Source organism: Hyla sarda, chromosome 5 (assembly GCF_029499605.1).
Source record: "Hyla sarda isolate aHylSar1 chromosome 5, aHylSar1.hap1, whole genome shotgun sequence".
Classification (NCBI taxonomy): Eukaryota; Metazoa; Chordata; class Amphibia; order Anura; family Hylidae; genus Hyla; species Hyla sarda.
In genome coordinates, this window is record NC_079193.1 from 172132757 (window position 1) to 172147313 (window position 14557).

Consider the following 14557-nt stretch of genomic DNA (forward strand, 5'->3'; position numbering starts at 1 on the left):
CGGCCCACATACAATTTTTCACATGGGCAGCGAATAGCGTAGATAACTCCTCAGGTGGTACAATTAATATGCTTTTTAATTTGATATGTTATATTGTCATTGTTTTTATTGTTCTTAAAAGACATGGTAGGAGTCATGTTTTGAGTCGCTGTACAGGCTTTACGTTGTTTACAGGGGAAGAAACCATTTTTAATGGATAGAAATTCTGTATTTTGTTTTTTAGTATGTATAGATTTCATCCTTTTAATTGTGGGAGCTATAAGATTACCAATATTTTGTGCTTTCTGAAATACAAAGGATGAAGCTGCTGGTAAGTGTTCTCCTATGATTTTGTCATTTTTTAATGTACCCCAGTGTTTCTTCACTGTGCGCTGAAATAGGAAGCTGTGCTTGTTGAATTTGGTAATAATAGGAATTTTTAATATAGTGTTACACTCATTTGTGTTTCCCTGTTTTTTTGTTTTTGATGTTTCTGGTTTATGCAATATGCTTTTTCTTTCTATATTCCGAACTTTATTATACGTTTCTGTGAGATATTTTTCCGCATATCCTTTGTTGGTGATTTTCTTCTGCAGGAAGTGGGCTTCCTCATCATATTGGTCCAAATCTGAGCAATTTCTCTTTAATCGGAGAAACTGGCATTGTGGGATATTTTGTAACCAGATGGGCAAGGTGGCAACTGTCTGTCCGTATATAGCTATTTTTATCTGTTTTTTTGTAATAGGTACTAGTAGTAATTTTGTCGTCTACTATTTTGATATTGAGATCTAGAAAATTAACGTGAGTTTGGCTATAGAGAGCCGTGAAGGTTAAAAAGTCATTTTTATTAATTTAATCTAAAAAGGTGATCAAACTAGATTCACCTCCTTGCCAAATAAAAATAATGTCGTCAATAAATCTTCGCCAGAGGACCAGGTTCGCACTCAAGGGGCCCCCGGGGTGGATGTATTGTTCCTCCCAGAGGGCCACATATAGATTTTAATAACTTGGTGCGAATATGGTCCCCATTGCGGTGCCCCACTGCTGAACAAAAAACTATCCTCGTATTTAAAATAATTGCCGTATATACTTGAGTATAAGCCGACCCAAATATAACCGAGGCCCCTAATTTTTCCCCAAAAACCCAGAAAAAAAATAAAATAAATAAAGTTATTGACTCGACTATAAGCCTAGGGTGGGAAATACATCATCCCCCCATGTAATCATCCAGACCCCCGTCATCATCCCCCCCTTCATTATCACCCCCTGTCAATCCCTTCATCAGTGGTCTTCGACCTGCGGACCTCCAGAGGTTGCAAAACTACAACTCCCAGCATGCCCGGACAGCCATCGGCTGTCCAGGCATGCTGGGAGTTGTAGTTTTGAAACCTCTGGAGGTTCGCAGGTTGAAGAACACTGCGGCCTTCGTCATCATCCAGCCCCCCACCCTTTTTGTTTTGTACTCCCCTCCCCTCGGCGGGACGTTAGGGTGAGCTGGTCCGGGCCATCTATGCTGCAGGGACCGTCTGGTGGGGATGGTTAGTCGTTGTGGGCTGTCTATTTTCACGGGGGGGGGGGGGGGGGGGCCTCTTCTCTGCGCTTTGGCCCCAGCCCCAGAGTAGTGACATTGCCTTGACGATAACACACAGGGAGAAGAGGCCCCCCCAGTGAAAATGGACACTACATCTCACCGGCCGGGGCGTACTCCCGTGATCCTGTGAATCTCCGCAGCTACCGCTAACATAAAGGACTTATTCGGACCTCAGCAAATACCCAGCTAGAGACGCTGCATCGAATACAAGGTACCATACACAAAAATACTTAATTGCATTGATACTGCTCGTAACAGTTCCGATACCTATTTGTATAGCCCGCTCTTTGTTTCGAAATTTTCACAGGTGCAAACAGCCCACACTATCCCGGACTGTATATCACTATCCTTGGATAAAAACATCACTTGCTCTCTCCCCTTGCAGCATCCCCCTACCTGAATGCTGGTGACATCTTTTACATCTGGAGGTCTATTTTACCATCATAATAGATAGGCAAGTGCACAATATCACATATTTACATTATTTTAACCACCATTCTATTGCTTAACCAGTTCTTTGCTTTTCCTTTTCAACTAGATCCTCCTCCCTGTTACATATCCCCATATGCACTTTACTGCTGTCCTGCACTTATGTACGCACCTTAAATAACAGGTAGGCGCTTGTTTTTAATTTATACAGTTTTATTTATATTTATATTACATTGTCCACTTACTATTATTACATTATTTTAGCACTTGAAATATATCTTCATCATATTCTGCACTCTACACATCTTCGCCTGATTGACTAACCATCTCAGGTAAATACCAAAAAATCTCATTCTAAAGTCCCATATTGCGCTTATTGGTTTTTTTATACTTAATTTACAAACCTATTTAACTTTCTGGCACCAGTTCATTAAAAAAAAAAATTAAAGTTTTCCAGCAGAGTACCCATTTAAATGACTGCTGACCAGGACCTGCATGATGCAGAGGAAGTGGGGCCCCCTTTCTCTCCTGGCCGTGCGGCCCGGAGCATGAGCTCCAAAAGCCCCAATGATTATCCAGTCCTGCTTATGAATAAGTGGTAGTGGAAGTGGTAAAGCTAAATGACCTAAGATCTACGTCTGTATGTCAATGTTACTATTTTGGAGTACATATGACTTTGCAAATTTTTTATTATTCCATTTTGTGAGTCTCAGTATGACAAAAAACACAACGTCAATTCTCCCTTTTAACTACATTCAGTATGCTGGATAAATAATATGTTTCATTGTTATAGTTGCAGATGCAGTGATATCAGTTTTGTATAGTAGTATTTTTCCTCAAAATAAAGTAGTACTGTACATACTCGAGAATTAGCCATTCCGAATATAAGCCGAGGCCCCTAATTTCACCCCAAAAACCCAGGAAAACCTATTGACTCGAGTATAAGCCTAGGGTGGGAAATACATCATCCCGCCCTCCTCTGTCATCATCCCAACTCCCACTGTCATCATCCAGACCCCCCCTCATCCCTCCTGTTATCATCCAAACCACCCTTATTCCCCCATCATACAGATCCCCTTGCCCCCCCCATCATTATCCAGATCCCCCTCATACCCCCCTGTCATCATCCAGACCACCCCTCTCTTGTTCTCTACTCACCTCCCAAGTTGCAGCTCTGTCAGTCCTTCCCTAGCAGCTGTCCAACGTCGCTGCAGGGACCTTCCGACTTCTAGTGGGGAGGGTGAGCCGGTTCGGGCCATCCTTCTTGACCGAGAGGCCCTCTTCTCAGCTGCGGGCTGACCCCGGGCTAGTGGCTCTGCATTGATGCTGCCGCGTACGGACGTCCCTGCACGGCGGCGTCAATGCAGCGTCACTAGACCGACTCACCCTCCCCACTGGAAGTCGGAAGGACCCTGTAGCATAGATGGGCGACGATGGACGGCCCGGCCCATCCTCTCGCCACCCCTACCTGTATTCCTGCGATTTTTTTTTTTTTTTTTTCCATCACTCGAGTAGAAGCCAAGGGTGACGTTTTTGGCACTAAAAATGGTGCTGAAAAACTCGGCTTACACTCGAGTATATACGGTAAATATGTAGACTTCTTATATTCACTGTATGTGTAGAGAGCATACAGTGGAACATATTTGCAATTGGCTTCATTTAGCACATTTGCCTAGTTCTATAGATATGTCTTCTTATTTCTCCCCCTTGTTGTTTGGTCATTGCCTAGGACAACCATCATCTTTGGAAGCAGTGGTGATGTCACTCCCTGTATAGAGTGGCCAGATCCCTGCTTGGGCTTATCTCAGCCCATTCATCATGTGTGACAGCTCAAGGCATAGTCCATTAGCCTGAAAGCTCTGAGACATAGAAGCAAATTACCTGCCTTTGATCCTAGCTGGTTCACCAGAACCTGAGAAGTGTAAAAGGGACAGCCACAGCAGAGAGAGGAGAGGTAATCAGGGGAGTTGAAAAAACCCCATTAAGACAATCTGCATTATTTCTGTCAGTTCTACAGACAACAGAGGCATAACCAGAATTCTGTTAAAACATTCATCATGTATTAACCAACTCTAATTTAGGCAAGTCAAAGCTGTACTGCACACAATATAAATATTACAAAAATAAATTCCAACAATGATTTTATTGGTCAAGAAACCAGAGGTCATATTAAAGGCTCACAAGTATACACATCACGTAAAATGATATATTTTAAAATATATTCTCACCTTATAGTCCTCTCTTGCATGAGCCCCACGACTTTCTTTGCGAGCTTCAGCTCCATATATAGTCTGAAGTGCATTAAGCATTAAGTTCTGTAACTCAAGCGCCTCCGCCAAATCAGTGTTCCACACGATTCCTACAATTAGATGCCGTTATTATGTTATCACCGCAGTCAAGTCAAAGCAAATGCCACCTGCTAGATGGGGTTATTGGGTCATTATATTGTGGCCTCTGTGGTAACACACTTCTCTTTAACCCCTTAAGAACCAAGCCCATTTTCACCTTTAAGGACCAGAGCATTTTTTGCACATCTGACCACTGTCACTTTAAGCATTAATAACTCTGGGATGCCTTTACTTATGAATTTGATTCAGAGACTGTTTTTTCGTGACATATTCTATTTTAACATAGTGGTACATTTTTGTTGATACTATCTTAGTGAAAAATTCCAAAATTTCATGAAACATTAGAAAATTTAGCATTTTTCTAACTTTGAAGCTCTCTGCTTGTAAGGAAAATAGACATTCACATATACAATATGTCTACTTTATGTTTGCATCATAAAGTTGACATGTTTTTACTTTTGAAAGACATCAGAGGGCTTCTGCTGAATGATTTCAGCAGGCATCCCGGTCTGGGGGACCGGAATTCCCACGGGCGTACAGGTACTCCTTTGGTCCTTAACCCCTTAATGAGCACGGATGTAAATGTACGTCCTGGTGCGGGGTACTTAGCGCACCAGGACGTACATTTATGTCCAGCGTATGACCGTGAGCATCGGAGCGGTGCTCGCGTCATACTCTGCAGGTATCGGCTGCTATCGGCAGCCGGGGACCCGCCAGTAATGATCAACATCTGCGATTGCGCGGCTGTCTGCCATTAACCCCTCGGATGCCGTGATCAATACAGATCACGGCATCTGCGGCAATGCGCATGTTAAAATAGATTATCTGAGCGCCCGCAGTGCTGCCGCGGGGTTCCGATCATCTGTAATGGCAGCCCTCACCTGCCTCCGGCCATCTCCCGCCGTCTTCTGCTCTGGTCTGAGATTGAGCAGACCAGAGCAGAAGATAGCCGATAATACTGATCAGTGCTATGCCCAATGCATAGCACTGAACAGTATTAGCAATCAACTGATTGCTATTGATACTCCCCTATGGGGACATAAAAAGTGTAAAGAAAAAAAAAGTTAAAAAATGTATCTAGCCATGGGTTTCATTTTAATCGTATTGACCCACAGAATAAAGAACGCGTCATTTTTACCGTAAAGTGTACAGTGTGAAAACGAAACCCTCCAAAGTGTGCAAAATTGTGGTTTTCATTGAAATTTCTGTCTTAAAAAATTATTCTTTGGGTTCACCATAAATTTTTTGGTAAAATGAGAGGTTTCAATACAAAGTACAATTGGTCACGCAAAAAACAAGCCCTTATATAGGTCTGTGGATGGAAATATAAAAGAGTTATGGATTTTAGAAGACGAGGAGGAAAAAACCAAAATGCAAAAATAAAATTGGCCTGGTCCTTAAGGTCAAAATCGCGGATGTCCGCCATTACCGGCGTGTCCCTGGCTGCTGATAGCATCCGGGACCTGCCGGTGCTCGCGGCCATGGTGGCGTGTAAATATACGTCATGGTGCGTTAAGTACTACGGCACCATAAAGTACAATTACGTCCATTGTCGTTAAGGGGTTAATGACAAAAACACTTTAACGGAACATGTCACCTAGTTTTTTTTTTCCTCATTAGAGGTATATAGTGAATGAAGTTCTTTTTTTTTTTCGATATATGTTTCTATTTGTAATTTTTTGTGCATTATTATGGGGGGCTGCCATCTTGCATCAAGATATATTTTTTATTTTTTTTAAATACATTTTTTTTGTTTTGGATAAAAGTTATTATAACAATACAGGAATTACTGAACATTAACCGAGAAAAATTTTACAAAGGCACATTGGTTAGCAACTGACAAAGCGTAGATATGCTTAAACCCTTAAGGACCAACCCAAATAAACCTGTACGCCCCTGAAAGACCAGGCCTGTTTTTTCAAATCGGGGATGTCTGTCTTTATTAGAGAATAACTCTGGTAACGTTTTGCCAATCACGATAATTCTGTCATTGTTTTTTTGTCACAAGTTGTCCTTCATGTACATAGTAAAAGTAAGCCGATATCATTTGTAGTTTTTTTTTTTTACAATGCAAAAAATCATGACATTTTAAAAAAATTAAGATTTTTTGCAATTTTAACACTAATAGTATGCATATATTTATACATACTGATCAAATAGTTTATGAAATTTATACATTCAGATTTCTACTTTATTTTGACAGCATTTTTTTGGTTTCTTAATTAACATTTTAAATTAATTAGAGCATCATTTTAGGGCATCATTTTAGGCTGAATGGATTATAGGCCGCACTTCATGCCTGCAAAGGGTTTTAGCTGCCAGAACCATACAGAACCCCCACAAGTGACCCCATTTTGGAAACTACACCCCCTAAAGTATTCATCTAGACCAAAAGTGAGTACTTTGATTCCTTTTTGTGTGGCTGGAATGGATACAAAGTCAGTGAAAAAAATTTAATTTTCTTTTTTTTCCACAAATGCATTATTTGTGGGACATATTTTTTGTACATTGCATCTGAAAAGTAGAAAATGCACCCCATATTTTATTACGCTGTTCGTCCCATGTTCGGTAATACCCCCGCTTAGACCATATTTGGTTGCATGGCCAGGAGCACCATTTGGCTTTCAGGATATCATTATACAAATTATTCTGCACTTAGTGGAAATTTTGTGCTTCCCTTAACATAAATACTATATTTTTATAAGATTTTAATGTATATCAATAACATTATGTATATTTTATATTCGTAACAAGTGTCTCCCTTCTCGTTCTTTTTGGATATAATGGTCTTTTCTGGACCATTGTCACTTGAAACCAGACTCACCATACAATGTTACGGACAGTCCAGATCTGTGAAACATGTCAATGGCTGGAAGAACTGATCAATTATAATGGGCATTTTACTGGTAAAACATCCGTATTACTAAAGCGTATGCACTGACTGGAGTCTGGTAGCGCCCTGTACAGTATAGGGCATGTCTGGGCATGGGCATGCTGGGAGTTGTAGTTTTGCAACATCTGAAGGGCAACAGTTTAGAGACCACTGTATAGTGGTCTCAAACTGTAGCCCTCCAAATGTTGCTAGACAACTCACCAGCTTCCGTAAGATCCAGGAAGCCAGCCGCGCGACATCGCCGCCCGCAGCCTCCGCTGATGGGTAAGTGGACTTCGGCACCGGTCCCTGTCGGTTTCCCCGTTCTGTCCCGCCTATTGTGGGTGGGCAGAACGGGGAAACTGAAAGTTAACCCCCCCCCCCCCCCCGCCTCTCATCTGCTATTGGTCGTCGCGTCTATACGACCAATAGGAGGGATAGCGGGGTGCCTGCTGATCGATATCAGCAGTCGCTCCGGTCCCCGCCCGAAGCGTGGCGGGGACCGAAATTCCCACAGGCGTACAGGTACGTACCCGTACGCCTTGGGTCCTTAACAGGTTAAGGGTGGGTTAGTACACACCCTGAATATGTCTAAAGTACAAGCATTTGTAAGGCTAGGATTCCACTGAGGTTTTTTCCCACCAGCAAAAACTCCAGGAAAAACTGCAAGAAAAACTGCCACAGCTTTTTCTTGCATTTTTGGCAGTTTTTCTGGCATTTTTCCTGGTGTATGGAAACCACCTTGTACCTTGTGGCAGTTTTCTCACTGTCTTCAGGTACCACTCTGTGGGTCGGTTGCTGAGTGCCAGGTCCACAGAGTGTAAGGAGATGAGGAGTGATGTATAGCATCACTATTCACCTCCCCTGGCCGTATAGTATACGGGGGGGGCATAGTGTACCCGTGTATACTGTACAGGATCCGGGAATCCAGTCACTATACTGACAAGACTCCCTGGTCCTATAGCCCCTTTGGGCGGTATACAGTATATACAGCTATCTATAGATCTGTTCACATTGTCAGTTTTCTATAATGTGAACAGACCCTTCTGGCAGTGTCCTCCCAGACAGGGAGACTCCAGCTGTTGCTAAACTGCAACTCCCAGCATGCACAGACAGCCAAAGGCTGTCTGGGCATGCTGGGAGTTGTAGTTTTGCAACAATTGGAGGCTTTCTGTTTGGGAAGACATTGCAGTATGGGTGCTCTCCCCAGCGGAGAGCGCCAAAAATGTCCTAACCAATTTTTTGTGTTTCTTTTTTCTTCTTGTTTCAAATCCCTGTATGCAGAGTATTATGGCGGATCCGGAGGACTACTGGGGATTAACTGGATTTTTTTTTCTTTTAAATAAAATGGCTAACGAGGGCTGTGTGGGACTGCTTTAAAAAAAAAAAAAAAAAATTCCAATGTGTCGTGTTTATTTTAAAATTAAATTTTACTTGGAGGGGCGTGGCTGGCCATGCAAGGAGAAGGTCACTAGCCTGCTGAGTTCCGTCTCCACGGCCTAGAAAACTGGGGAAATAGCTGTTCCACATCCGCCCAAAAAAGACAGGACAGAGCCAGAGGTCAGGGGATCGACCCTGAAGCCACCGGTCCAGATATCTAACTATTTCAGCCCCCTCCAGGGTCTCGAGCAGCCCGTGAGCCAGATGACGGTGCTCTCCAAAATGGCGCCGGCACCTGCACCTAAGGCCGCGCAACTACACTCCCCGCCTGTGACTCGCAGAAGCGCAGCCAACTCTACCGGAGCGGCTGCATAGGGCGGACGGAAGCAAGCGCTACTGTCACGATGCCGGCTGGCAGGTAGTGGATCCTCTGTGCCAGAGAGGGATTGGCGTGGACCGTGCTAGAGGATCGGTTCTAAGTCACTACTGGTTTTCACCAGAGCCCGCCGCAAAGCGGGATGGTCTTGCTGCGGCGGTAGTGACCAGGTCGTATCCCCTAGCAACGGCTCAACCTCTCTGGCTGCTGAAGATAGGCGCGGTACAAGGGAGTAGACAGAAGCAAGGTCGGACGTAGCAGAAGGTCGGGGCAGGCAGCAAGGATCGTAGTCAGGGGCAACGGCAGGAGGTCTGGAACACAGGCTAGGAACACACAAGGAAACGCTTTCACTGGCACTAAGGCAACAAGATCCGGCGAGGGAGTGAAGGGGAAGTGAGGTGATATAGGGAAGTGCACAGGTGTAAACACTAATTGGAACCACTGCGCCAATCAGCGGCGCAGTGGCCCTTTAAATCGCAAAGACCCGGCGCGCGCGCGCCCTAGGGAGCGGGGCCGCGCGCGCCGGGACAGAACTGACGGAGAGCGAGTCAGGTACGGGAGCCGGGGTGCGCATCGCGAGCGGGCGCTACCCGCATCGCGAATCGCATCCCGGCCAGAGGCGGTATCGCAGCGCCCCGGGTCCGTGGAACCGACCGGAGCGCTGCAGTGAGAGGAGTGTAGCGAGCGCTCCGGGGAGGAGCGGGGACCCGGAGCGCTCGGCGTAACAGTACCCCCCCCCTTGGGTCTCCCCCTCTTCTTGGAGCCTGAGAACCTGAGGACCAGACTTTTGTCCAGGATATTGTCCTCAGGTTCCCAGGACCTCTCTTCAGGACCACAACCCTCCCAATCCACTAGAAAGAAGGTTTTCCCTCTGACCTTTTTAGATGCTAAAATTTCTTTGACGGAGAAGATGTCCGAGGAGCCGGAGACAGGAGTGGGGGGAACAGATTTGGGAGAGAAACGGTTAATGATAAGTGGTTTAAGAAGAGAAACATGAAAGGCATTAGGAATACGAAGAGAAGGAGGAAGAAGAAGTTTGTAAGAGACAGGATTAATCTGGCGCAAAATCTTGAAAGGACCAAGATAGCGTGGTCCCAACTTATAGCTAGGGACACGGAAGCGGACATATTTGGCGGAGAGCCATACCTTGTCTCCAGGGGAAAAAATGGGAGGAGCTCTTCTTTTCTTATCCGCGAATCTCTTCATGCGTGAAGAAGCCTGTAAGAGAGAATTTTGGGTCTCTCTCCATATGATGGAAAGATCACGAGAAATTTCATCCACAGCGGGCAGACCAGAGGGCAAGGGGGTAGGGAGGGGGGGAAGAGGGTGACGGCCGTACACCACGAAAAACGGGGATTTGGAGGAAGATTCAGAGATTCTGAAATTATACGAGAATTCGGCCCAAGGTAGAAGATCTGCCCAGTCATCCTGGCGGGAGGAAACAAAATGTCGTAAATAGTCACCCAAGATCTGGTTAATTCTTTCTACTTGTCCATTGGATTGAGGATGGTATGCAGAAGAAAAATTTAATTTAATCTTGAGTTGTTTACAGAGAGCCCTCCAGAATTTAGACACAAATTGGACGCCTCTATCCGAGACGATCTGCGTAGGCAACCCGTGAAGACGAAAAATGTGTACAAAAAATTGTTTAGCCAACTGAGGCGCTGAAGGAAGACCAGGAAGAGGGATGAAATGTGCCATTTTGGAGAATCGATCAACGACCACCCAAATAACAGTGTTGCCATGGGATGGGGGTAAGTCAGTAATAAAATCCATACCAATCAGAGACCAAGGTTGTTCGGGAACAGGCAGAGGAAGAAGAAAACCAGCGGGCTTCTGGCGAGGAGTCTTATCCCGGGCACAGATAGTGCAGGCTCGCACAAAGTCCACCACATCAGTCTCCAGAGTCGGCCACCAATAGAAGCGGGAGATGAGTTGCACAGATTTCTTGATGCCCGCATGACCTGCGAGATGAGAGGAGTGACCCCATTTGAGGATTCCGAGGCGTTGGCGTGGAGAAACAAAGGTCTTTCCTGGAGGAGTTTGCCTGATGGAGGCTGGAGAAGTGGAAATCAGGCAGTCAGGAGGAATGATGTGTTGAGGGGAGAGTTCAATTTCAGAAGCATCTGAGGAACGAGAGAGAGCATCGGCCCTAATGTTCTTATCAGCAGGCCGAAAGTGAATTTCAAAATTAAATCGGGCAAAGAACAGAGACCACCTGGCCTGACGAGGATTCAGCCGTTGGGCAGACTCGAGGTATGAGAGGTTCTTGTGATCGGTGTAAATAATAACTGGAAATCTTGATCCCTCCAGCAGATGCCTCCATTCCTCAAGTGCTAATTTAATGGCTAGAAGCTCTCGATCCCCGATGGAGTAGTTCCTCTCCGCCGGAGAGAAGGTCCTAGAAAAAAAACCCACAAGTAACAGCATGCCCGGAAGAGTTTTTTTGTAGAAGGACAGCTCCAGCTCCCACTGAGGAGGCATCAACCTCCAATAGGAAGGGTTTAGATGGGTCAGGTCTGGAGAGCACGGGAGCCGAAGAGAAGGCAGACTTGAGTCGTTTAAAGGCGTCTTCCGCTTGAGGAGGCCAAGACTTGGGATCGGCATTTTTTTTGGTTAAAGCCACAATAGGAGCCACAATGGTAGAAAAATGTGGAATAAATTGCCTGTAATAATTGGCGAACCCCAAAAAACGTTGGATGGCACGGAGTCCGGAGGGGCGTGGCCAATCTAAGACGGCAGAGAGTTTATCTGGATCCATTTGTAGTCCCTGGCCAGAGACCAAGTATCCTAGAAAAGGAAGAGATTGGCATTCAAACAGACATTTCTCAATTTTAGCATAGAGTTGATTGTCACGAAGTCTCTGAAGAACCATACGGACATGCTGGCGGTGTTCTTCTAGATTGGCCGAAAAAATTAGGATATCATCAAGATATACAACAACACAGGAGTATAACAGATCACGAAAAATTTCATTAACAAAGTCTTGGAAGACAGCAGGGGCGTTGCACAGGCCAAAGGGCATGACCAGATACTCAAAGTGTCCATCTCTGGTGTTAAATGCTGTTTTCCACTCATCCCCCTCTCTGATGCGGATGAGGTTATAGGCGCCTCTTAAGTCCAATTTAGTAAAGATGTGGGCACCTTGGAGGCGATCAAAGAGTTCAGAGATGAGGGGTAAGGGGTAGCGGTTCTTAACCGTGATTTTATTAAGTCCGCGGTAGTCAATGCAAGGACGTAGAGAGCCATCTTTTTTGGACACAAAGAAAAATCCGGCTCCGGCAGGAGAGGAGGATTTACGGATAAAGCCCTTTTTTAGATTCTCCTGGACGTATTCAGACATGGCAAGAGTCTCTGGGGCAGAGAGAGGATAAATTCTGCCCCGGGGTGGAGTAGTGCCCGGGAGGAGGTCGATAGGACAATCATAAGGCCTGTGAGGAGGTAGAGTCTCCGCTTGTTTTTTGCAGAAAACATCCGCGAAGTCCATATAGGCCTTAGGGAGACCGGTTACTGGAGGAAGCAGAGAGTTACGGCAAGGGTTACTGGGAACCGGTTTTAGACAGTCCTTGGAACAAGAGGGCCCCCAACTCTTGATCTCCCCAGTGGACCAATCCAGGGTTGGGGAATGAAGTTGAAGCCAGGGAAGTCCAAGGAGAATTTCCGAGGTGCAATTGGGGAGGACCAAAAGTTCAATCCTCTCGTGATGAGATCCGATGCTCATTAGAAGGGGCTCCGTGCGGAAACGTATGGAACAGTCCAATCTTTCATTGTTTATACAATTGATGTAAAGGGGTCTGGTGAGACTGGTCACTGGGATGTTGAACCTGTTGACGAGAGAGGCCAAAATAAAATTTCCTGCAGATCCAGAGTCCAAGAAGGCCACAGAAGAGAAGGAGAAGGCAGAGGCAGACATCTGCACAGGCACAGTAAGACGTGGAGAAGCAGAGTGGACATCAAGGATTGTCTCACCTTTGTGCGGAGTCAGGGTACGTCTTTCCAGGCGGGGAGGGCGGATAGGACAATCCCTCAGGAAGTGTTCGGTACTAGCACAGTACAGGCAGAGGTTCTCCATGCGGCGTCGTGTCCTCTCTTGAGATGTCAGGCGAGACCGGTCGACCTGCATAGCCTCCACGGCGGGAGGCACAGGAACAGATTGCAGGGAACCAGAGGAGAGAGGAGCCGAGGAGAAGAAACGCCTCGTGCGAACAGAGTCCATATCTTGGCGGAGCTCCTGACGCCTTTCGGAAAAACGCATGTCAATGCGAGTGGCTAGGTGAATAAGTTCATGAAGATTAGCAGGCATTTCTCGTGCGGCCAGAACATCTTTAATGTTGCTGGATAGGCCTTTTTTAAAGGTCGCGCAGAGGGCCTCATTGTTCCAGGATAATTCAGAAGCAAGAGTACGGAATTGTACGGCATACTCGCCAACGGAAGAATTACCCTGGACCAGGTTCAACAGGGCAGTCTCAGCAGAAGAGGCTCGGGCAGGTTCCTCAAAGACACTTCGAATTTCCGAGAAGAAGGAGTGTACAGAGGCAGTGACGGGGTCATTGCGGTCCCAGAGCGGTGTGGCCCAAGCCAGGGCTTTTCCAGACAGCAGGCTGACTACGAAAGCCACCTTAGACCTTTCAGTGGGGAACTGGTCCGACATCATCTCCAAGTGTAATGAACATTGGGAAAGGAAGCCACGGCAAAACTTAGAGTCCCCATCAAATTTATCCGGCAAGGATAGTCGTAGTCCAGAAGCGGCCACTCGCTGCGGGGGAGGTACAGGAGCTGGCGGAGGAGATGGTTGCTGGAGCTGTGGTAGTAACTGTTGTAGCATAACAGTCAGTTGAGACAGCTGTTGGCCTTGTTGCGCAATCTGTTGTGACTGCTGGGCGACCACCGTGGTGAGGTCAGCGACAACTGGCAGAGGAACTTCAGCGGGATCCATGGCCGGATCTACTGTCACGATGCCGGCTGGCAGGTAGTGGATCCTCTGTGCCAGAGAGGGATTGGCGTGGACCGTGCTAGAGGATCGGTTCTAAGTCACTACTGGTTTTCACCAGAGCCCGCCGCAAAGCGGGATGGTCTTGCTGCGGCGGTAGTGACCAGGTCGTATCCCCTAGCAACGGCTCAACCTCTCTGGCTGCTGAAGATAGGCGCGGTACAAGGGAGTAGACAGAAGCAAGGTCGGACGTAGCAGAAGGTCGGGGCAGGCAGCAAGGATCGTAGTCAGGGGCAACGGCAGGAGGTCTGGAACACAGGCTAGGAACACACAAGGAAACGCTTTCACTGGCACTAAGGCAACAAGATCCGGCGAGGGAGTGAAGGGGAAGTGAGGTGATATAGGGAAGTGCACAGGTGTAAACACTAATTGGAACCACTGCGCCAATCAGCGGCGCAGTGGCCCTTTAAATCGCAAAGACCCGGCGCGCGCGCGCCCTAGGGAGCGGGGCCGCGCGCGCCGGGACAGAACTGACGGAGAGCGAGTCAGGTACGGGAGCCGGGGTGCGCATCGCGAGCGGGCGCTACCCGCATCGCGAATCGCATCCCGGCCAGAGGCGGTATCGCAGCGCCCCGGGTCCGTGGAACCGACC

At 46.6% G+C, this 14557-nt stretch overlaps 1 protein-coding gene and 1 long non-coding RNA gene across 2 annotated transcripts in view; one reads left to right on the forward strand and one right to left on the reverse strand.

Annotated features, from left to right (window-relative positions):
- The window catches only part of LOC130273629 (succinate dehydrogenase [ubiquinone] flavoprotein subunit B, mitochondrial), a 189086-nt gene that overhangs the window by 25295 nt on the left and 149234 nt on the right, over nt 1-14557 (reverse strand). The window contains exon 13 of the mRNA XM_056520747.1: nt 4228-4358. Coding sequence (XP_056376722.1) covers nt 4228-4358 — 131 coding nt within the window. The remainder of the gene's footprint in view (nt 1-4227; nt 4359-14557) is intronic.
- LOC130273633 (uncharacterized) lies at nt 2106-7528 on the forward strand. The gene is made up of 4 exons (XR_008844066.1): nt 2106-2183; nt 2264-2331; nt 3729-3953; nt 6604-7528. It is a non-coding gene; the product is annotated as an uncharacterized LOC130273633 (long non-coding RNA).